This window comes from Sinocyclocheilus grahami, unplaced genomic scaffold (genome assembly GCF_001515645.1).
Source record: "Sinocyclocheilus grahami isolate Dianchi unplaced genomic scaffold, SAMN03320097.WGS_v1.1 scaffold698.1, whole genome shotgun sequence".
Classification (NCBI taxonomy): Eukaryota; Metazoa; Chordata; class Actinopteri; order Cypriniformes; family Cyprinidae; genus Sinocyclocheilus; species Sinocyclocheilus grahami.
The window spans coordinates 617,625-640,146 of NW_015505877.1; the positions used below are offsets into that span (position 1 = coordinate 617,625).

Here is a 22,522-nt window from a genome sequence, read left to right on the forward strand (position 1 = left end):
GAGCATCTCAAAGCATTTCATTGGTTGACGCTAATATTCATCCTGACCAATGAGGAATGGACTAGCTCTGCCCTTGCGTAGGTCATAGTTACTGCAACTGCAGATGTTAAATCAGATCAAAACAGATTTTAAAAGAAGCAGCAAAAAAAAAACTTCCTGTGCAAGTGAAAATGCATTTGCCTCAAATACGGACTCTGCTCCGAAACCTAGTGAGCTGCTTCCCTGTCTACGGTCTTCTAAAGTGAATGATCTGGAACACTCTACATGAGCAGCAACTCCACATGTCCCACAAACACCTCTCCGCATGGGACACTCAACTCAAAACTGATTCCTAGAGAGTTCGATGTTAGCTAACGACAAACTGTCACACACATTATATTGATGATGCTGCATACGTTTCATAATATCATCAGGAGCCCATCTAAATAGGCAACTCACTAGCTTTTGGAACAGATCAGCACACACAGGAAATATAAAGAGCTTACAACAAAAAAGCAACAGGGCAGACAAGCTACTCGCCCCAACGAGTGCACCTGTTTGGCATCAGTGCATCTCTCATTTCAGAAAAAAGACCAGCCCTGAGAGGGGAGAAAAAACGTCAATGAAAGCCAAGTTCTCTGCCTCCTTTCGTGCAAGAAGGGGGGTCTAGGGATCAAGGGTTAAGGGTCATCAGCACACCTGGTGTCGGCTTTGCTGCCGCTTGCGGAGCTTTTTTTCACATCCATCTTAAAGGAGAACTGCGCCTGGCCCTTTCGGGGTGTGGACGGGTCCTCCATCAAGAACTCCACGATATGTGGGCTTTCCTCGTTGCGGCAGATGTAGCCTTTGTTGATGACATGCATGATGCAGGACAGCACGTCTGTAGTGCTGCAGCTGAAGCGAACCGAGCCGCGAGTCCGACTCGCCTCCTGCTTCTGACACCTGTCCAATACCTGCAACAGCACAGGAGACACGCAAAAACTCATCTTCTGTAACATGGTTTTTCTATCAATTTAGTTTATAACACACACAAAAAAAAACCCAAAACAAAATAAGAAAGATACATAAAAAAATAATATTTTCCATTAAGACAATAAAGTCTACTTTCAGGACTGTTAGATTTAAATTATGACAATTTTCATGGAAATTACTATGAAACTATGACTTTTTGTTTACAGTGTAGAAATCAGCATCAAAAGCAGTACAACCAATAATATCATTATATAAACACATCACAATTTAAATGTTTTCTTATATATATATATATATATAACAATAATGGGATTTGGGGGACATGTGCTTAATTGCCATAATGACTGTGTAATGAATTATGAGCTGGGTATGATCTTAAAGAAAGAAGGTATTTTGAAAAATGTTAGTATCCAAACAGTTGATGGTAACCATTGACTTCCACGGTAGGGAAAAAAATGGATACTAGTTTGGATACTAACATGTTTTAAAATACCTTCTATTGTGTTCAACAGCTGAAAGAAACTCATACAGATTTGGAACAAGTGGAGGGAGAGTAAACTGACAATTTTCATCCTGGAAGTGAACTACTCCTTTAATAGGTTCTATGACATTCATGATTATTTTAACAACCAAACAAAGGGCTGCCTACAGGAGTCAGGCACTCCTTTGCTGATCCATATTTTACCTTGAACACTAAATTGTCAATATGCATCTCCTTCTCATTCTTCATGATCTGCACAATGAGACAGTAGATGTAGTTCCTCTTCCTCTCCAGTGTGAGCGCAGCATCTTCATCCACATTCAGGTAGGTCTGCGTGGGAAGCAGGAAATGGTAGCCGTGTCTGTCTGAGCTCTGCGAGAGGCTCTTGTTGTTCAGTCCCAGGAACCCTGAAAAATTCAACAGAGTTAAATGGTTTTCAATTAAAAATGTTTTAAACACTGAACTGAGCGATTCATTTAAAGTGATTCAGACATTAAACTTTTTAAATGTATTTACACTACAGGTCAAAAGTTTGGAACAATTTGAAGGATTTTTTGAAAGTCACCAAGACTGCATGATTAAAAATACAGTAAAAAGGTATTGTGAAATATTATTCGAATTTAAAATAAGACTTTTCTATTTTAATATAATTCAAAATTTAATTTATTCCTGTGTTAAATGCTGCAAATTCAGCATCATTACTCCAGTCTTCAGTGTCACATGATCCTTCAGAAATCATTCTAAATTGCTGTTCTCAAGCACAATTATTATTGATTACTTCTTATTGAGCTTCAAATCAGCTTCTGAAAATTCAGCTTTGCCATCACAGAATCACAAAATTTCAATTTCTTTTTTTTTTTTTTAATTTATATTTTTTTTTTTTTTTTAAATTATGATATTTAACAACTTTTTTTTTTTTTTTTACTGTATTTTGATCAAATAAATGCAGCCTTGGTGAGCATAAGACTTACAAAAACATACAAACATCTAAAAAAACAAACAAAATCTTATTCCAAACTTTTGACCACAAGTGTATATGATTCTTAAAATACTTCCTCTATTTTATTCCTTGACGCACTGATTATTATTATTTTTTAATCGATGCATCAAGAAAACAGATGTCATCTCGTTCTGTTGTAATGAGGTGGAGTTCTCACCTTTCATGGGGTCTTGGCTGGAGTCGGTGTGAGTGAGAATCCCCTTCTCTGCAGTGAGAGGCTTGAGGGCATGGCTCAGCATGGCTGGAGAGAGACCTGTGGCCTGCTGCAGCATCTCCACACTCACATCCTGTAGAACAGGAAGAAAGTGAACAATTCTGACACATCAAATCTTCCTATCATGCCCAGGTTTGTACTAGTCTTCAGACAGTACCTCATGTTTGTTGAACTGTAGCAGGATGTACATCTGCAGTGTGGAGACGTAGAGAGTACAGGAGCCATACTGAAGCTCAGCGTGGCCGAGCCATGTCCACTGCAGGCGCCGAGGCTTACTGTGGGTCAAACCATACATGCGCTGACCTACAGGACAGATACACAGGTGCGGATTAACTTCAAACTACAACAGAACAGCCAGAGAGAATAGGTCTTACTAGACTGTGTCATTCGCACTGCCAGAGATGATGGATTTTTCAACTAACTGTTGGCGTAAAACTCTGTGAATTCGGCCAGGTAATTGCAGAGTTGAGCGGTGAAGTGTTTGCTGGGATCCTCGAGGTAGCAGGGAGCTGACACAACCCAACAGCGTGGGGACAACACCAACACTTTCACGTCACTCTCTTCCTCGGGTTCAGACACATCCTCATCCATCATCTGATCAAAAACACACGATGAACAGCAAAATCACTAACATTTAGATCATCGCAAATCCTGTATAGAAAAGATACACGGGGATGTACATCAGATGTTTCATCACTATATTATCTGACATTGATTCTCAGCAATACACTATTTGCAGATACGTCAAAACGTGCCTTGATGTGATTATGATATGATTACATTCAGGGGCCTGTGATCAAAATATATCGACACTGTATATATCGATATTATTATATTAGTTTACACAACCAGTTACATTTTCATCAACTCAAAAATGTAAAACGAGGTACTCCAATTACAAAAAAAAAAACATTCATTCAGGCGATACAGAAATACATTTATAGCTAACATGAGTGCATATCGCTAAATACAGGTGTAAAAGAGGTCTAAAACTTTTTGAGCTTGTCCACTTTCGACCTCTTCCGGTCGCATTCGACCGGATTGCTTTCGCAGAGTAAACGCTCATGTGGTCAAACAGCCACTAAAGACCGCTTCCTCTCTACTAACCTAACTCTAAAACATTATGGGACGTGCTGTTGAAATGCACTAGCCAGATGGGATTTAAACTTTGCTGGCTGAAATTGTAAGTTTGGTTTGAAGGCGATTAAATGTCAAAAGCACAATGTTCGCTTGCCATTTTTTGTTCTAACACAAACGTAACACAGGTGGAAACAATCAGAACAGAAACAAAAGTTGCTCTCCATATAATTTTCTGTCGTCTCCTTTTGCATTCCTATGTAAACAGCGTAAACTTGTTTCACAATATTAGATCAAAAGATCAGAAAAAGCCCTTACATAGACCCTCCCCTCAAAGAAATCAGGAAAGTGGTCAAAAGAGACAGATGAAAACAGCGGGTGCAAACGGTAATGTGTCCTCCCTAACCTACATGCGATCCGATTGACCAAAACGCATCTTAATAATAGCAACTGTAAACAGGGCCTTACTTAAATGTCAATCATTCTCACCTCCTCAAAGTTTTCCAGATTCGTGTCCAGCTGCTGTAGACGGTAAAGATGAAACTCCTGTTGAAGCTCCTCAGATTCACTGAGGTTGGTCAGCATCTGCTGGGGAAACCGGTTTGGGAAGCAGGTACCGATCTGCTCAACCACAGCGCTCTCTAACCACATCTTCCCCTGACCCAACAGCCGATCACCCATATAGTACCTGAACACAGAGTTGAACAACAGGGTGAACAGGACTGTATTAATAGCTAGTGTCTTCCCAGGACAAGTTTCATGTGCCGTGCTTTTTAATCTAACAGCAATAATGGCTCTTTCAACGATAAAAGAGTTAAGTTGATAATCGAACAAATACACACACAGAGATCAAAAATCAAATATTATAGAAAAGAAAAAGATTTAGATAATGGTTTCTGAAATATCACAATTTAGCAGCAGCTGTTTTCACACCTGTAAAAGTGCTCAAAGGTGTTAGCCAGCTCCAGTCCGGAGAGGAACAGCATGGGCTCCAGGAACTGCTGGAGCTGGTTCAAGGTGTCCACATTCCCAGAGTCCACTCCACTTTCCTGGATCATCTTGTCTATGTACTGTGCAAAACGTTCACTCACCTTCAAATGAGAAAAAAAAAAAAATGAATAGAATTACTTTCAAATTCTCATTTCAATTCAAAATAACTTGCTGGTCCAAAAAACGAATTCTAATGATAATGAAGAATTCCCCGTTGACTCACATGCATAGCGGTCAGGATGGAGAGCTGGAGCAAGGCGGCAGAAAAGCCCTGACGGAGCGCAAGCACAAAGGCAGTGTGCTGGCCAAAAAGCTCCTCCATGGCATTCTTTAGCTGGAGGAACAGACCTCTGTAACGCTCTACGAAGTCAGGGAGGCTGCATGTCGAATCTAGGAAACTCTTTACCTGGAAAGAGCCAAACAAAAATTACTCCAGAGTTACAGGAATTGATAAATGTAATTTTGCACCAGTACAGTTCATTTTAGGCTGAGATACACTGATGGTCAATCAACATATTTTTCATTAAATGAACTGAAACATGGACACATGGACACTTTGCTCAGGTATTTTGACTCATTTGATAATCCTTTCATCTACTAAATAAAACTGTAGTAGCTCCTTTTAACACATTTCTCCCCATTTAAATCCTACATTTCACCAAACTTAAAATAAATGTCTAACCTGTCGCTGAATGACACCTTGCCAGCACAAAGCGATGCCTGCAATGCTGCTAGTATTCTTCACTTTCGGTTTGCTAGAGGATGAAGATGAGCTTACTACAGTCATTTCCTTATTCTTTCCCTCTTTACCATCTGCAAACAAAAACACATAAATAAAGACTTTTGACAAGTTGCTGCAAATGTCAAAAACAAATCACACATATGGCTACCAACCAAAACATCAGCAAAAGCAATGTGGCAGCAATTAGGGCTGCACAATTAATCAAAGTTCTGGTTCCCTTTAAATCTGGGGTAAACTTTTAACAAGCATTATGAACACAAAAGCATTTCAGTGTTTATTTTGAATTCAGAGTCTTTTTGGCCTCCACAAATCTAATGTAAAGCAATGGGTTGCAGAAAAGCATTTAATCTGATTTGGAAAAATGGCACATTAAAAACTGTCAAGTATATAATTTTTCCAATGCAAAATAGAATTGAAATACTAAATGTAGTAACGATAAAATTCAGTATTATATAACATTACAACAAAAATAATATTCTACTTGACTAGGGGGAAAAATAAAATAAAATGGTCAAACTAAAGTGGACCAGATAGAAATTCACTTTCAAGTTTTGGCTTCAATGTGAATGCAAAGAAAACGGTTCATTTTCACTGGATTTGATTTTGAAGTACATGTTTGGTTCTTGTAACAATGACTCAAGTGTGAAGTGTTTGTACTTGCAGCAGAACATCTACAAAACACAACATCATTTTAGAGAGAAAAGGGCATTAAAAATCAACAATTTGCAGTTTTTCAACAACCTCATTGGCAATGAAAGCTGCTGTTTCAAAACGGTCTATGCTTTTTTTCTTGATATTTTGTTATCCAAGAATCTGAAACACATGAAATGTTTCTCAAATTGCAGTTCAAGCCGTAAATTATCAAATTGTGCAGCCCTACCAGCAATTTGCATGGGAAGACAAAGCCATTCAAAATTAAATTTAAAGACAGCGGACCTGATAATAATAAAAATATTAAATAAGAATATAAATTAATAATTAAGAGGCATTGTCAGATGGATGGGGGGCTGCAAAATACATAAAATGAAGTCAAAATAGAAAAACATTGGCATCTACACTATTACTTACTCTTCAAATCTCTGCTTCTGTTGATACCTTCTGAAAACAAGAAAAATACCTTAAAACACAGAAGCCTTCATTTAACACAATCTACAGAAGGTGGTTTAAAAATAGCACACCTGTTCTCTGGCTTACCAGAGAAGACTTAGATAGGACCACCATGAAACTAACAAACATGTCTCACATATAAATAAAAAGTACCCCACAGATGATGGTGGCACTCCAGTCTCTAGAATGAAGTATAGTAGTTTTTACTGTTTTAAAGGCACTCACTGGATTTGATGGGAGGTTTGAGCTCTTCTGTATCAACTGTGCTGGTGTCCACATGGACAAGCAAATGAGTGAGACGCCGCACACGGGAGTTGAAGACGGAGGCTGAGCTCTTACATCTCTTGGAGGAATCGGCGTTCTCCAAATAATCATTCATCAACCAGGACAGAGGGCTGAGAGTAGAAGTCTCTGTTATAAAGAAGATCAGAAATTGGACCACCAACAGTTTATACTTCACATGAAGATACTGGATTGCAGTCATTCAAGCACTTTTCAGAAGATTGACACCATAATTTGACGTGTTTTTTTTTTTGTTGCATCAATCTATTTCACATAAACACTTCTGTAACCAGCACGTAAAAACAAAAACAGTGGTTTATTGATTTTTATGGATTTTTCAGATGGTCTCTTCCTTTTTAAGTGGGCGGTACTTAGTCAGAAGGTCCTGGAAAGTGGACCAGACTTTAGTCAGGTAAGTGTTGGTTACCTGAGATAGTGATGCTCTGTACGATGGGGGTGATGAGAGCTTCCCAGCAGGTCCGGCCTAAAGCCTCTGCGGCCTCGGCATCAGGCAGAAAACGGTCAGCAAACATCTGCTCATGTTTCAGGGCACTGTTTAACCTGAAGCCCAGAGAGACGCACATAAATATAAGAGGTTTTAAAATGAATCAGCAGCAGTAACACCTCCTATCCTCTTAATTCTGCTCTATGGCAGAAGGTCTCACTTGCTAAAAAGCTGCAGCAGCTGGTTCTTGTCCTCCAGGATCTCCTGGCACCAGGTGTGAGCTTTTGTCGTATGGAAGAGATAAGTGCGGCAGCACAGCTGCTCCTTAAACACCGGCCAGAATGTGGGCTTTGGGCCCAGAACCTCAAACCCGTGCACTCGTGTGTCAATGCCACCCTGTCGACAGGAAGAAACATAATTTGTACTAGAAGTGGAATTAAAAACACCTCGGGCTTTATGTAGAACTTCAGGCAAGTTCTGCCACAGTTCATTCAATAGGTCTAACCTGTTGACATCTTTTGACTCTGATCTGAATGATGGGCCAGAAGCGGCTCATATTCTCCAGCAAAACCACATGGCTGGCGGAGGGTGCCACATTTACCTGTTCAACACAAAAAAAGAAAAGAAAGTATCATCTTAAAGTTCAATGTGCAATCATCACACCTGAGAGATACATGAGAAGAGCTTTCTCACAGTGTTGAGTTCAGTATTGATGTTTGTGGGATCATCCCCTCCTAGAACTACAATTCGAGCAGGCATGTAACTCGAGTCCTCGCTGGCTACAAGCACAGTCAACTGCCTGTGAATGAAGAAAATGATAAGGAGTTTTTCATCAGTTGCAGTGACAGAAATGTATTCTTCAATTTAAGGGCAATTTTTGCCCCCTTAAGCTGATTTCTAGGTCAAATTTTTTTACAAGGACAAATTTTTATCAAACCTTATTAAATATATGCCAGTAAGACACAATAGGGCAGTTACAAATGAATGAACAATGTCGTGCAATTTTGAATACAGAAATCCACCAGAACAAAGCAAGTGAGTTTATGACAATATTGTGACTAACGTTTATTGAACATTTGAGTTTGTTGTTTATTGAACTGTTAAAAAAATAAATAAAGTTATTGCTTAATTATATCATGCATTAAACAATTTCATTTAGGCGATTTTTTTGGTCCCTTTATCTTGAATTTGAGGCATTAATTTCCAGCACTGATTAGCTGTTGCCATAACGATAATCTAGAGTTTCCTTTAGCAGCATTCACTAAATAAAGAGTAGCTAGGCCAGCATAAAATAAAGAGTAGCTAGGCCAGCATACCTGATGATCACCCCTTTATGCATGTAAATGTTGATAAAATGGGAGCCGGTACAGCCGTTGGATTCCCAGTAGGTTTTGGGGTTTTTGTCTGTCAGCTTGTTAGCTCGATGGTGATTGGAGGAGACCTCCACCTTCTCCCAGCATTTGTCCTCTTTCAGTTCCACACTGGAGCCTGGAGAACATCACACCATCAAATCAATGAAAGCGTTTGGTAACTGGGATAGTTATACCTAAACCTCTACTAGTAACATAGCACAGCTTTTGTAAAGCAAAGGCTTTAAATGAATATTTTATATTATTACATGTAGTTCAAATTATTTAGTTTTGGTAGGTACAAAGAGGGATTTTTTCTTCTATAAAACAATGTGGATGGTGATTCTCACCCAAAGTTATCTCATGATTTAAGAAAACTTTAAAGTCATGATGAAAGGGAAGTAGCAACAGATTTTTTCTTCCACATTGTGACATACATGCATGTTTAACAAATTATCGAAAAACAAAATATGTAGGGCAGGGACTTGCTTATATCTATCGGCTGATGCACTTTAAAACGAATGTGAGTTTGCAATCATTAGTGGAAGTGCAGCTGAGATTTTTGAGTGAATTGTTGCTTTAAAGGGGGTCATGAACTGAGAAATCAAATTTCCCTTGATCTTTTGACATATAACAGGTCAATGTACTATAAAAACCATCCTTTAAGTTTCTCGACTGGCTTTGGAATGTAACACTTTATGACGTAATAGTGTGGATAAGCACCGCCTCCGCAGGAGGAGATCAACGCCTGCTTCTACATCACTGCTTCATTAGCCCCGCCCACCGATACGTGCTTGTAGTAGTAGGAGAGGAAATACTAGAGAGGCGCAAACACAGGATTACTCCATCAACAGAACCATACCATAACGCATCTAAATCGGACGAGAGCGCTGCTGTCGCGAAATCAATTTCTCTTTCAGGTCAGAAGCGGTGTGAATGCTTGGAGTATGTCAGAAATAAGTTTCTCGACTGGTTTTGGAATGTAACACTTTATGACGTAATAGTGTGGATAAGCACCGCCTCCGCAGGAGGAGATCAACGCCTGCTTCTACATCACTGCTTCATTAGCCCCGCCCACCGATACGTGCTTGTAGTAGTAGGAGAGGAAATACTAGAGAGGCGCAAACACAGGATTACTCCATCAACAGAACCATACCATAACGCATCTAAATCGGACGAGAGCGCTGCTGTCGCGAAATCAATTTCTCTTTCAGGTCAGAAGCGGTGTGAATGCTTGGAGTATGTCAGAAATAGAGCGGGACATCAGTTTACTGTCATGGATTTGTTGTGTCGCATCCAGTGTAGACAGAATCGCTGATTATAATGGGTTCTGTTGTCTATACTCGCATTGCGCCGCTCGCGTCTGGAGTAAACACAACGTAAAATTAACAAAGAGCTCCAGATCGCATCAGTGAAACACCGTTTGCTTTACTTTGCTACAGATTCATTTTTAAACAAGACCGTATGATGCAGGCTTTTCAGAGAGACTGAAAGTAAAGGATGATGCAGTGCCGAGTCTGACTAGAGTGGATCCAAAAGTAATGTCGCAACAGATAAGTGTGAGTGAACGTGCTTTTACCACTATTGCATTGTCTGTTCCAGACCATTTGATATATACTGAGCATTTATACGTTTTTAACCCAAATGACCCATGTTGTTTTCAGAGTACAGCAGCGTCCATCTGTTATTTTAATAAGCAAAACTGTAAGCCAATCATAGCAGGGGGCGTTTACTTGCGAGTCTTACTGTGCTTTCACACATGTAGATCGATTGCTTTGTTCCGAAACAGGGATTACAATTATTACAATGTTACTTTTTATTCTTGGTGCGGTTTGCTTTCACACGGCTAAGATTCTAAACGGACCAAAATTGTTAATACAAGTCACGCGCGAGTAAACTGTTCTCTCATTGGTCAACGTTTCACGGTTTATTTTCTGGGATTCCACCACTGTCACGGCTGTCATCCGTCAGGATGGAATGACAGCAGCTTCGCGGGCTTATTGTTGGGTTTTTTTTGTAGCTGTCGTTATATTCATTTATCATTTTGAGCAGGAGTCCAGGATTCATCGGGAAAACATTTTTAAAATGCACCTACTAGGAAGAAGAGCAATAATATGGCATTATAAAATGAAAAAGTGCGCTTTGATTTTGAATGGCGAAGACGTGCTCACCCACAGACATTCACAGGTTCATTTTGAAGTATTAGCAAAACAACAAAGCTTTTCACGGAACTTACGTAATTACCCATCATACATTGTGATATAGCCTGGTTTGTTGGTCCATCGGATCGGATTGCTTGTTACTTTCCTAGTTACTTGAAAAATTTAATCTGATTACGTAACTCACATTACTTGTAATGAGTTACCCCCAACACTGCTTATAAATAGTTTTTTAATGTAAAATCACACTAACATTATAAGTGAAAATAATAAAATTATTACCCCTTTAATGATTACTTTTTACATCAAGTGTTTTAGGAACAGACCTTGGCACAAGTTGCGCAGGAACACATCAAAGAAGGGAATATTGATGGGCTGATGGCTGCGCCGATGCTCTTCAATCTGACCGAGGACCATCTAAAGATACAGATATGAGCGTGTAAATAAGTGAACATGTCTATTAATTATCCTGATAGTCTAACAAACCATTAAACATGTCCTCATTATGTTCTAGGAATGAACCATCTGATAACACCGGCTTTGTTATGCTCCATCTAACTATTTATGTAAAGGCCTTCTAAGGAACTAGTCTGTTCGAGGTCAGGTGACCCAGAAACCAGCCTAATTATATAAGGCTTCCCTAGTATATTTAGTAGAATGGTTGTTCAGGCAACTCCGAGAACTCAGACTAGTTGATTTTGAAAATATCTATTTTTGAACAGGCTTTACCTGTATACATCCTGCCAGCACACTGGTGGTCATTTTCTTGTAGAGGCTGGCATACTTCTCACAGTCGTTGATCAGGTCCCGCAGCTCCGTGACCATGAGCAGGCTGGTGCTGTGTTTGTCCAGGGCTTTGAGAAGAGCCTCTTTGGTGCCCAGCCGACACATCACAACAGCATAGTCTTTATTCAGAGACGCAAGTCGATACAAGAAGCGGATGAACTGCTGTACGACCTAAGTGGGGATAAAGAGGCATGAAATACTACCATTATGAAACCATGATCTTATAAAGCTAAATGAAGGGAAAGTACCTCTCTGTCACTGACAAAGGCTGTCATAGATGATAGGCAAGGCTCAATACTCTCATGCCACGGCAACAGATCCTCCTGGTAGTTATCTAAAAACTTATTCAAAATCCTGTGGAGTATGAAAGAGTCAATGCATTATTAGCAAATAAAACAATATCATCAATACAGTCAAGAAATCAATAATACAATATTGAAATCAAGAATTTAACTAGTTTAAGGAATATAAAAAATATGCATTTATTTTTCTTGGATGTCATCTCCAAACTCTAATAACTCTGTTTTATTTTCATTTATTTTGAACCATTTCAATAAATAAATAAATAAATATGTATGCATGTATTGCATCTACCTCAAACTAGCTTGAAATAGCGGTTATCTATTTCTTAGCTAATTCTATTTAAGTCAAGGGCTCACCTCAGGATGGACAGCTGCGCAGCCCGATCCGCTCTGTGCTGGTCCATGAGGCGGATGAGGTCCTGGAAGGTGTCTCTGCTCCGCGTTACCTCGCTTCTCTCTTCCTCCAGCTGGGAGGCGTCGTCACAGAGCAGCTGCTCCAGGGTCAGTATAACCTCTTTAGTGGCTGGCATTTCCTTTAGACTCACCACCAACATCTTCAGCTCGGTGTCCTTAAAGTCATGCTCATCTTGAGACTCTACAAAGGCAAACAGAGTAAGGCACAACACATACAAACAATACATAATCTACAGACAACAGTCACAATAAAACACATCACATTAATCAAACTTAGTTTGTCATTGATTACTATCCCAAGATATTTATGATCGTCAGTGATTTTAATATCCAGGTTGAGGTTGCCAGGCTCAGAAGATTAAGTAAACCACTGGGCAGAACATTTATTAATTTAAGAAAAAAAAAAGTTCTGATTGGGGGATTTAAGTAGGGTTGGGTATCGTTTTTTTTAATTTTTATATACCGGTGCCAAATCGATACTTTTAAAACGGTTCCGGTGCCTGAACCAATACTTAAAGGATAAATAAATAAAAAATCCCCCCCAAAAATTATGGATTGGTCATTAGAATAGAAATAGAATAGAGAGTGCAAATGTTAGAAAAAAAACAAGCAGATAAAATTAGAAGTAGCATTAGAATAGAGAGTGCTAGAGTTAGAGGGTCAAATGAAGATGAAAGAGATGTGTTTTCAGCCGTTTCTTGAAATTATTAAGGACTCAGCTGCTTGGATTGAGCTGGGCAGGTCATTCCACCAGGAGGGAACAGTTAATGTAGAAGTCCATGAAAGTTTTATCATAGGTAGAATGCAAAATGTTTCAATACAAGCATTTCAGTCAAATGTAATTTATGCAATATTTCAAACCTTTAACCCACTTGGGAAAATCAACCCATGGCAATAGTTTAAAAGTAGTCCAATTCTGTGGAAAAAGCGCGGACTCGGCAACCCTGCATCCAACAAGAGCTACCGGAGTCAGCTTTGAGTGATCACAGGTCGAGAATAAGGAGAGATGACTGACAAGACCATGCTGGAGTATTTGCTGCTCAACAGATCCTGAGCTCATTGACAAATATCTGATCTTGTAAGATATGCTCCCTTTACACAGAGTGCGTGTGTTTGTGAAATCGAAAGTAAAGTAAGCAGCACAAATGCTCATTCAAAAATATTGACATACTCCGCATCCTGAGTGAGGCTCCCTGATGCGCCAAAATTATACACAATATCAGAATGTTTAAAGGAGTGGACACGAAAATCGCTGGAGCGAAACACATGTTGCGGGAGCAGGCGGCAGTCAATGGTCAGAGATTCAGCGGGAGTGGGATTAAGAAAACAGCCGAATCCCGGACATTTTGGGCAATTAAGAAATCCCGGCCGGACGCATTTTTGTAGGTCCAAAAAGAGGACATGTCCAGGGAAAAGAGGACGTATGGGTCACCCTAATTTATAATCGATGTATTATTTTTAAAGTAGCATATGGAACATATTTTCTGCATCATTCTGTGACAAGAAGCCTCATCAGATCACAAAAGGAAGCACTTGACTGGTGTTGTGGAGTAAAAAGGTTATAATGTTATCTTTTGTTGGACAACATGTTTAGAAATGTGAATACAAGGGAGGTTTAGCTTTAGGCATTTTAATTTAAGCATGTTTAGCTGAGTTAACGTAAGGCTACCTGCTGCCATCAGAGCAAGTGTAATTACTGCATTCACGCGCTCCTCGGATGCTCTCATTTCCCGAGTTGTGCTTTTAAGTCGGAATGTGAAAACAACATGGACACTCTCGTTACTACAAAGATGTGTTGGATTTGTATTATTAGAGCTTTTCGACTTTTCACGTGCATTTTCTCAGTTGGGAAATGATTTTTCCTGTGCGGTGCCGATGATGTTTCTTACATCCATTTTGGAGAACCAGAGGACAAATATTTTAATAGATCGCTCAGGCATGGCACCGAAATCTGCGTTCGGATTCGGTTCTAGTACATACAGGTTACATAGGTACCGGTGCCATATTGGTACCCAACCCTCTATGCACACCTTGGCAATATAATCGCCATTGGCTAGTACATTTTTTTGTTTACTCGCCAGACTGATATACTATTTTACACACACACACACACACACACACACACGTTTACTTAGCTATCTAAATGGGGACATTGCATAGACTTCTATTTTATATATATACAGATAGTTATACACTTTTTAACCTAAACCCACCACTACCCCTCACAGAAAACTTTCTGCATTTCTACAATTTCAAAAGTAAAAAAAAAAAAACGGTTTACTTTATTATTATAACAGTTTTACAAATGAGGACATCCACAAATTTAGGTTTTTGCTGATTGTGCCAGGTTTTGCTCACTTTTGGGTACAAATGTGTCCCCAAAATATGGTTAAGTAGGTACACACACACACACACACACACATATGATTCGTTATTTAGTCACCCAGAGTAAGATTTAGTCACATATGCAAGTGATTTACTCGCAATGTAGAGGGTTGGTACCCAACCTTAGATTCAAGTTACTGAGATCATAAATCTAGCAATCAATTTTTTTTATTTATTTAATGCACATCTACAGTACTACGTTTTGTGTTATATTACTTATACTTCTGAGACCCCCAAAAATTTGAAATTTGAAAATTTCATTAATAACAGAGAGATATACGAGTGGTCAATGTTAGTATGTTAGGGTCTTTTAAAACTGTAAGGTTATTATGCAAGGCTGAGACATCCTCAAAAAGCATTTTTGACTAATATTAAATTTGAATATAATATATTTTGCAAAATAAATTCCACATATTACATAAGGTGATGCAAGAAAGACAGTGTTTTCTTAGCACCTGTAATAATGTTTAAAGTGTATTTCAGACATTCGATTACAGTTAAAGAAATCAGAAATAAGAAAATGCCGAGCTGAGAGTAGCCAGTGTTTATGGTCTCGGAGTCTCACCGGATGGTTTGTGCCGAGTCCGATCTGAGGGTGCTCCTCTCCTGAGGTCCCTCCTCCTCCAGAATCTTACTGATGACTTTCATGCCGGCGAGCTGCAGTCCTGAGTCTGAGCTACTCTTCGTCATGATGTCCACCACCTCCCCCATCTTCTCTAGGGAGCTCTTCTTACCCTGCACCTTTGGACTGCTGAACACTGCAGAGAACAGAAAACACTTGCTTAGAGGAAGAAATGTACATCTGCTTGCTCTAAACACTTCACTGCTTTCATCCAATGAATCATTTGACAAAGAAACTGGTGGCTCGATGAGATATATGTTGCTGGATGGATGTGGCTGTATTTTGTTTATAGTATTTTACAACACTCAGAATGGCAATTATCATGAAACATTGTCTTTAACTGATCAGGTACATTGAGTCTACATACTTCTTTTATTCAAAATTTGGTAAGATTTGTTATGTCCGATAAATCATCTGCTAGCCACATTGTCACAGTACTTATAACTATTCTCAGTACTGGTCAGGATGGATCTATCAGTTTATTTATTTATATTTTTATTAAATGCAATACATTCTCACTGTGAAGTGTAAAAGTTTGACTAAATTTAAGGAAGACAGACTATGCAAATATAATCGTATGCAAATATCAATGTCATCATCAAATCCTGAGAACGGAAATGCAGCCCAATGGAGGATCCAAGCACCCCATATGAAGAACCCTTATTAGCTACATTATAAAGAGTTATCAGCCAGCAAATTTTGCTGCTTAATGCTCAGAACACACTCTGTGAAATGCATAATTTCCTGTTGAGGGAAAAAATTTTGTGCATCAATAATCATTCACCAAAAGACATGTTGGATAACAGCATGTTCAATTAATGAATGTAAATGTAAAAGGGCAAAGTGGATACTTTTAACTCTGAATTCTGAGCAGATGAGTCACTAAGTAGCCAATATAAGACCCCATGAAATCTTTTTAATTTTTTCCCAAATTATGTTTTATTTCTTCTTGATTGTGTTTTATGATTTAATACAAATGTATCTAATTTGAACTTTAATATTGCGATCTGATTAAGTTTACAGCCATACTTTTAAAGGAGTCATATGATGCGATTTCAATTTTTCCTTTCTCTTTGGAGTGTTACAAGCTCTTGGTGCATAAAGAAGATCTGTAAAGTTGCAAAGACTAAAGTCTCAAATCCAAAGAGATATTCTTTATAAAAGTTAAGAGTCAACCACGCCTACCTAAAACGGCTCGTTCTAACACGCCCCCACATATCTACGTCACAATGTGGGAAGATTTGCTGTCACTAGATAGCTGGCCAATCAGAGCACACCTCGCTTTTCAGACCGATGAGCTTTGTAAAAATCGACGCATTTCAGAAAGGCGGGGCATAGAGGAGAAACAATAATGTACATTATATGGAAAATAATGTGTTTTTTTAAACCTTAAACGGCATAAACACATTGCATTACACCAAATACACAACATGTTCTTTTTTAGCAACATCATATGACCCCTTTAACATTCATCCTAAACTTTGCCAAATTTTCTGACATCCTGCATTATACTATAAATTACATTTTTATGACTGGATTCCATGATTCTGTCCGCGGTTTCCAAATTGCAGAAATACAGCCCTACCAGTATATATATAATGCACACCGGTTACTTCACATCAGCTGAACTCTGTATTATTAACACAGCAATTTCTGACATTAATAGTAAACTCATACGTGTTGTGCCTAACAGCCCCCCTTTAATGACAAGTTCTTGTTAGCCTTCAGCAAATATATCACTATAAACAAAAAAAGAGGTTCCACTAACAATCACATCCACAGCAGAGCCACAACATTTACAAAGCAAAGGCTTGCCTTTCATCTTCTCGTCCAGGTCATCAGGATACTTTGTGTCGTCTTCAGTGGGAAGTTCACTCTCTGTCTCGCTGCCACCGCTGCCCGTGTCTGCTGGGATCTCTTTCTTAGCTTTCTTGGACACAGAGCCCATGGTACAGGAAGAGGCTGAGGAAGAGGATGATGCTGTGGCTGAGGACAGCGATGAAGAAGATGAGGCTCCTTGGTCTCCGAGCGAGCTATCCATCAGCATTTCCTCACCCTCGAGGCCTGCACCTCCACAGTTCAGGTAGTGTTTGGTGAAAGTGTGGGAGCAGAGCAGATCACCCAGACAAGATGCCTGCAAATTTTGTTTCAGGTAGTGGAGGACTTTCTGCGCCACCTCACTCGTCAGAGACAGCTGGATGAGAGTCGGCTCGTCAAGCTCTACCATCTGAAAGATACCAGGAGAGAGCAGAAAAGATAACATGAATAAAACCCATTCATTGCCTAGTTCATCTGGAACATGTAGATTGACACTGCCATTGTGAGGAGATAAATAATCTTCTTTTATTTTTCTTTTAATACTGATAAATAACCTTCATTTTTTCTATTAATACTGATATCTAGGTAAGAGGTTGGCCAATGGCCATAATAATACAATACACAGATACATAATCAATTTAATTTATACAATATATACCACCGTTCAAAAGTTTGGGGTCAGTACGAGTTTTTTAATGTGATGAAAGTTTCTTATGTTTAACAATACTGGATTTATTTGATAAAAAATACAATAATAACAACGTGAAATATTATTATAATTCAAAAGAACTGTTTTCTATGTTAATATGTAATTTCTTCCTGTGATGCAGATACATTTTCAGCATCATTACTCCAGTCTTCAGTCTCACATGATCCTTCAGAAATCATTCTAATTTGCTGCTCAAGAAACATTTCCGATTATTACCAATGTTGAAAACAGTTCTGCTTAATATTTTGAAAACTGTGGAAACTGATGTAATTTTTTTTTCAGGATTCTTTGATGAATAGAAAGTTCAAGAACAGCATTTATTTGAAACAGAAATGTCACTTGATCAATTTAATGCATCCCTGCTGATTAAACCTTTAAATAAGTCAAACTTTTATATTTATATACATATATAATTTACTAGGATGATGCACAATAATACATATTAATATTAGAATAAAACTTAACTGTTTAGCCTTTTTTACAATTTAAATGAGGTTGATTTGCATTAGAGTAATGAGAACTGGTACTTAAATTATTACAAATATCACAGTTCAAACAACAACAACAGCAGCAAAAACAACCTTTCTTTCCTTTGATTCTGGGTTGAAATATGACCTACACATTATCTTGAGAGGCTTCATGAGATTCAGGCTTTGGATGATTTTCGTTTGTTTAAAATTTTTCTAAATCCTTTGTTTTAAATTTTCTTAAAAGCTTTGTAGGTGGGACACAGGAACTGAATAAAAGAAGAAAGAAGAAGAAAGAACAAAAATGTGCTTAAATTTTAGTTTTTGCTAGCCTATTCTACCCTGTGTGAAGAGTGCAGGAGAGATGGTGAGTACCGGTTCATCGAGGCTCTGTCGCAGGATGTTGTTGATCTCCTGCTGCTGCTTGGGTTCTAACTTTTTGATGAAAAAGAGCACTTCCCACCATTCAGCACGGCTCAGGGTCCCTGCGTCATCCTGAGAGCCCTCCATCAGGTAAGGCAATGTGTACAGCCCACCGGGGGGCTTTGAGAAGAACGTCTGACTCACTGCCATGTTCACAAACACAGAAGAAAACACTGCTGGTTTCATATAAAGTGATGGACACACAAAAACGATAGTACGGTTCAGTGGGAGAGCTCTTCATGAATGTTGTCTTACCAGTAGTGAGTTTGAGTGTCTCTGTGAGGGAGGAGGCCTTCTCCTGAGTCTCCTTCTCAGCCTGTCCTCCGCTGCCGTTGCCCAGAATTTCAATCATATGCCAGTGCACCCAGTAGGTCCTGGACAGGGAGTTCCAGTACACCTGCAAAAGCCAGAACATGAGAGGCTTCAACAAGGTTTGCACAGGCTAGTGGTCGACTAATATTGTTTTTTTGACAGCCGATGCCGATATCTTGGAAAGCAGGGTGGCCGATGGCCGATATAATTTTATTTATTTTAATTAATGTTTAGTCACGCAGAAAACACGCGTTCATGCAGGATACAAATGCACACTTCACAAGATCTCAGCCAGTATCCTCGGAGGAAACGCCTGAGATTTCTACATTAATTTGAAGATTGAATGTGAAATTATTGCAATATAAAAGTATATTTAAAAACTCAATATTATCGCGAGATGAAATCGCTCCGAAAAAAATGTGCGATTAAGTAGTTAATTTTTTTAAATCAATTGACAGCACTAGTACATATGCAAAAACAGGTCAGAAGTAAACTATTATAAAATAAACTGCTATACAAAAATGGGAGCAAATAATGCATTTCCATGACTTTCCAAAGGAATTATAGCTAATCAATTGTTTTTACATCAAGAACAAACTGAATGAAACAAATTCTGAATCTGAATGAAAATGCAAATTAGTGGCCGGACAGTACACTTTTAATAAACTTTAACTTGAGAATTCTATCCGAAAAGTAGGTTTGCATTTAGTTAGGTTTACATATTATTAGGGCTGCACGATTAATCGAAATTAAATCGCAAAGGCGATAAATCGCGATTAGACAGAATCTGCGATTGTCATGCGTATCTTTCAGTAAAGCACAGTTCTGTGATCAGCAGTAAATCTCCATCCGAAGGCCAGAGGGCGCTCTCGCGTGGAAACTTCTAATACACCTTGCAGAAGAAACCCAGGAAATCCCTATAGCAGTTGCTGAATAGACAGAAGATTTAACTGCTTTCATTAATTCAACGTGACTAATAAACACACAACTACGACAATTTATGGTTTATCTGAGTTCGTCTTATTATAATTTTTATTATAATAAAGTATATAAAAATGCAATGCCTTTATCACTGCTTAGAATACTATGAAATATGTTGCGTGCCTTATTCTGTGTAAGAAGCCACATCATCTCACAGAAGGATTTATTTCAAACACTCGACTGACGTTATGAAGTTAGTTTGGAATAAAAACATGTTATTAAATGAGGTATTTTCACGTGCTTTCAGATGGAGCAGCATTTACTACACAGAGCCGTAGTTCACTGACAAGCTACGCAATATCGCGTTCATAATCGCAGACGATTTAATCATGCGATTATGAAATCAAAGAAATCATTCTGCGATTATGAAAGCTGTTTGCGTAGCTTGTCAGTGAACTACGGCTCTGTGTAGTAAATGCTGCTCCATCTGAAAGCATGTGCTGGAGATTTACTACTAATCACAGAACCAGCTTTACTGACAAGATGCGCAGGACAATCGTATTCGATTAATCGTGCAGCCCTACATATTACAGGTTTGCATAAAATTAATTGTTTTCCATTGTGTGTTTTTGTGCAAGAAGAGAAAAGATACTGTTGCAGAAAACAGCATCTGTCTGGATTCTATATTTAAGCAGCAAAAACATACATTTAGCCATGAATTCAATTCAAACTAATAGTTTAACAAACCATTACAATTTTTATTTATTGTCCTTAAATGACCTGTATGTGTTACTGTATTACCTAAAACAAAGGCTATTGCTACTACTCAAATCTTTTGGCTCTTTTTATTTCATAAAAAGTAATTTAATGATATGACAGCAGAACAACATCATGTATACACATCAATCCATTTCACAATGCAATTATCTGTATAAAGTAAATGAGAGTGGAATTACTGCCAAATTTCGATAGTGCTTGTAAAACAAACATAAGCTAAAGTTTTTCCGTGTCTACACTACTTTATGCGTTCACACAGCACTAACCTGCACCGGCGGCGAGCCGTCGTTACTGTAGCGAAACTCTCCTTCATCCCCAGCGCTGACCTCCTCATAGTCCTCCAGCATACGCACCACCATGCCACTCTTCAGGTTATCCTGCACAAACTCCACATAAGCTGAACGAGAAGTGAAGTCAGAACGCGTCTTGAAACCATTTGTCGTTTTCTTCTTCTTTGGTGGCGTGACCGCCGCAGCTATTGCTGTAGCGGCCATGATGGGAGACGAAGCGGAGAAGCGTGGCTGAAAGATGGAGCGGACGGGGTGTTTCTGGATTTCGTTATTTATTTCCTCAACCCCTCTGCTTGCGCTCGAGGAGGTGTGGGGCGGCTGCCGGTTGCGGTCCCAGCCCATGACACGCACCAGCTCCGAGATGAGGTTGGCCATGGCCATGGTGAACTCGAACTCCCGCTGCACACGAGTGTGCTCTGATTGGTAGGCTGCCGTGGAGGAGGAGGGGCCAACATCCTGACGCTCAGAGGTGGGCTCCACCCCTGCCGTGTTTAGCTTGTCCATCAATGAAGTGACGCACAAGTAACGCTTCACCAGAGAGAAAAGCAGCTTGCCTGGAATCTACAGCAAACAAAGCAAATTCTTATACAAAACCATTTGTACAGGGTCAATGACAGCAACAGTTCTAAGAAATGTAGGCTAATCTTTGGACACAACTTTCAGAAAAAAAATTCTAATCAGGGTTATTCATTACTATTTATTATTTTAGTATCACTGAGATACTATTATAGCATTTTTTTTTTTTTTTTTTCATTTTAGTGAATTTTGTCATTTTGTTGGGTTTTTGTCATTATTATTAGTTTTTTTATGTCTAAATAGTTTTTAATTTTATTTCAATTTTAGTTATTACTAAGTTAAACTAAATGAAAATGAGAAATGTTTCTTTGGCATCTAGCTGAAAACAAATATACATCTATATCTTTTTTAAATCAAATAAGTTTTTTATTTCTAAAATTGTATTTAACTATAATAGGATTGATTCAAATATTTATACAAAACTGCTTCACAGCATGTTTTTTCCTCTAAGAAATAATAATGAATTTATAATAAATACATTTCTCCAAAAGAGGCATTTTCTTTCCTTATAATATCAGGACATTACATTTTCAAAATTATACCTTGTTATACCTCAGTTGATATGTATTTCTAAATAAATAGATATGAAATATAAATAAATAAATAAAAAATACTTCATGTCACTAGCCCTCAAGCTATACAATGTGTCTACCATTGATAAAGGCACTCTTAGCAAAAAAGCACAAATGATCTGTTCCAAAAGCTAGTAAGTTGCCAACTTAGGTAGCACAGGTATACTGCCAACATAAAGGCTTATAAGACACCTTGTTTTGTCAAATTAAAAATCAATTGCATATTGCATCTCATGTACTTCATGGAAGTAGTATTTGGTGTGTGGCATGAGCTGCTGCCAAAGAGGACTGTCATAAATCATCGCTTAAAGGATTCAATTTGGGTTAGGATGCTGCCTTAGAGGGAAGTTG

General features: G+C 38.6%; 1 protein-coding gene across 1 annotated transcript in view; it reads right to left on the bottom strand.

Moving 5' to 3' along the window:
• The window catches only part of LOC107559769 (cullin-9-like), a 52,249-nt gene that overhangs the window by 12,482 nt on the left and 17,245 nt on the right, over window positions 1–22,522 (bottom strand). Inside the window, exons 4-29 of the mRNA XM_016243717.1 lie at window positions 21,000–21,584; window positions 18,979–19,120; window positions 18,676–18,866; window positions 17,122–17,533; window positions 15,250–15,442; window positions 14,802–14,806; window positions 12,243–12,480; window positions 11,832–11,937; window positions 11,527–11,754; window positions 11,124–11,214; window positions 8,606–8,777; window positions 7,983–8,088; window positions 7,795–7,890; window positions 7,510–7,685; window positions 7,272–7,405; window positions 6,788–6,973; window positions 6,524–6,553; window positions 5,396–5,526; window positions 4,937–5,119; window positions 4,657–4,814; window positions 4,213–4,411; window positions 3,069–3,240; window positions 2,804–2,949; window positions 2,590–2,719; window positions 1,637–1,839; window positions 679–932 (exon numbers count right to left, since the gene is read on the bottom strand). Coding sequence (XP_016099203.1) covers window positions 679–932; window positions 1,637–1,839; window positions 2,590–2,719; window positions 2,804–2,949; window positions 3,069–3,240; window positions 4,213–4,411; window positions 4,657–4,814; window positions 4,937–5,119; window positions 5,396–5,526; window positions 6,524–6,553; window positions 6,788–6,973; window positions 7,272–7,405; window positions 7,510–7,685; window positions 7,795–7,890; window positions 7,983–8,088; window positions 8,606–8,777; window positions 11,124–11,214; window positions 11,527–11,754; window positions 11,832–11,937; window positions 12,243–12,480; window positions 14,802–14,806; window positions 15,250–15,442; window positions 17,122–17,533; window positions 18,676–18,866; window positions 18,979–19,120; window positions 21,000–21,584 — 4,667 coding nt within the window. The remainder of the gene's footprint in view (window positions 1–678; window positions 933–1,636; window positions 1,840–2,589; window positions 2,720–2,803; window positions 2,950–3,068; window positions 3,241–4,212; window positions 4,412–4,656; window positions 4,815–4,936; window positions 5,120–5,395; window positions 5,527–6,523; window positions 6,554–6,787; window positions 6,974–7,271; window positions 7,406–7,509; window positions 7,686–7,794; window positions 7,891–7,982; window positions 8,089–8,605; window positions 8,778–11,123; window positions 11,215–11,526; window positions 11,755–11,831; window positions 11,938–12,242; window positions 12,481–14,801; window positions 14,807–15,249; window positions 15,443–17,121; window positions 17,534–18,675; window positions 18,867–18,978; window positions 19,121–20,999; window positions 21,585–22,522) is intronic.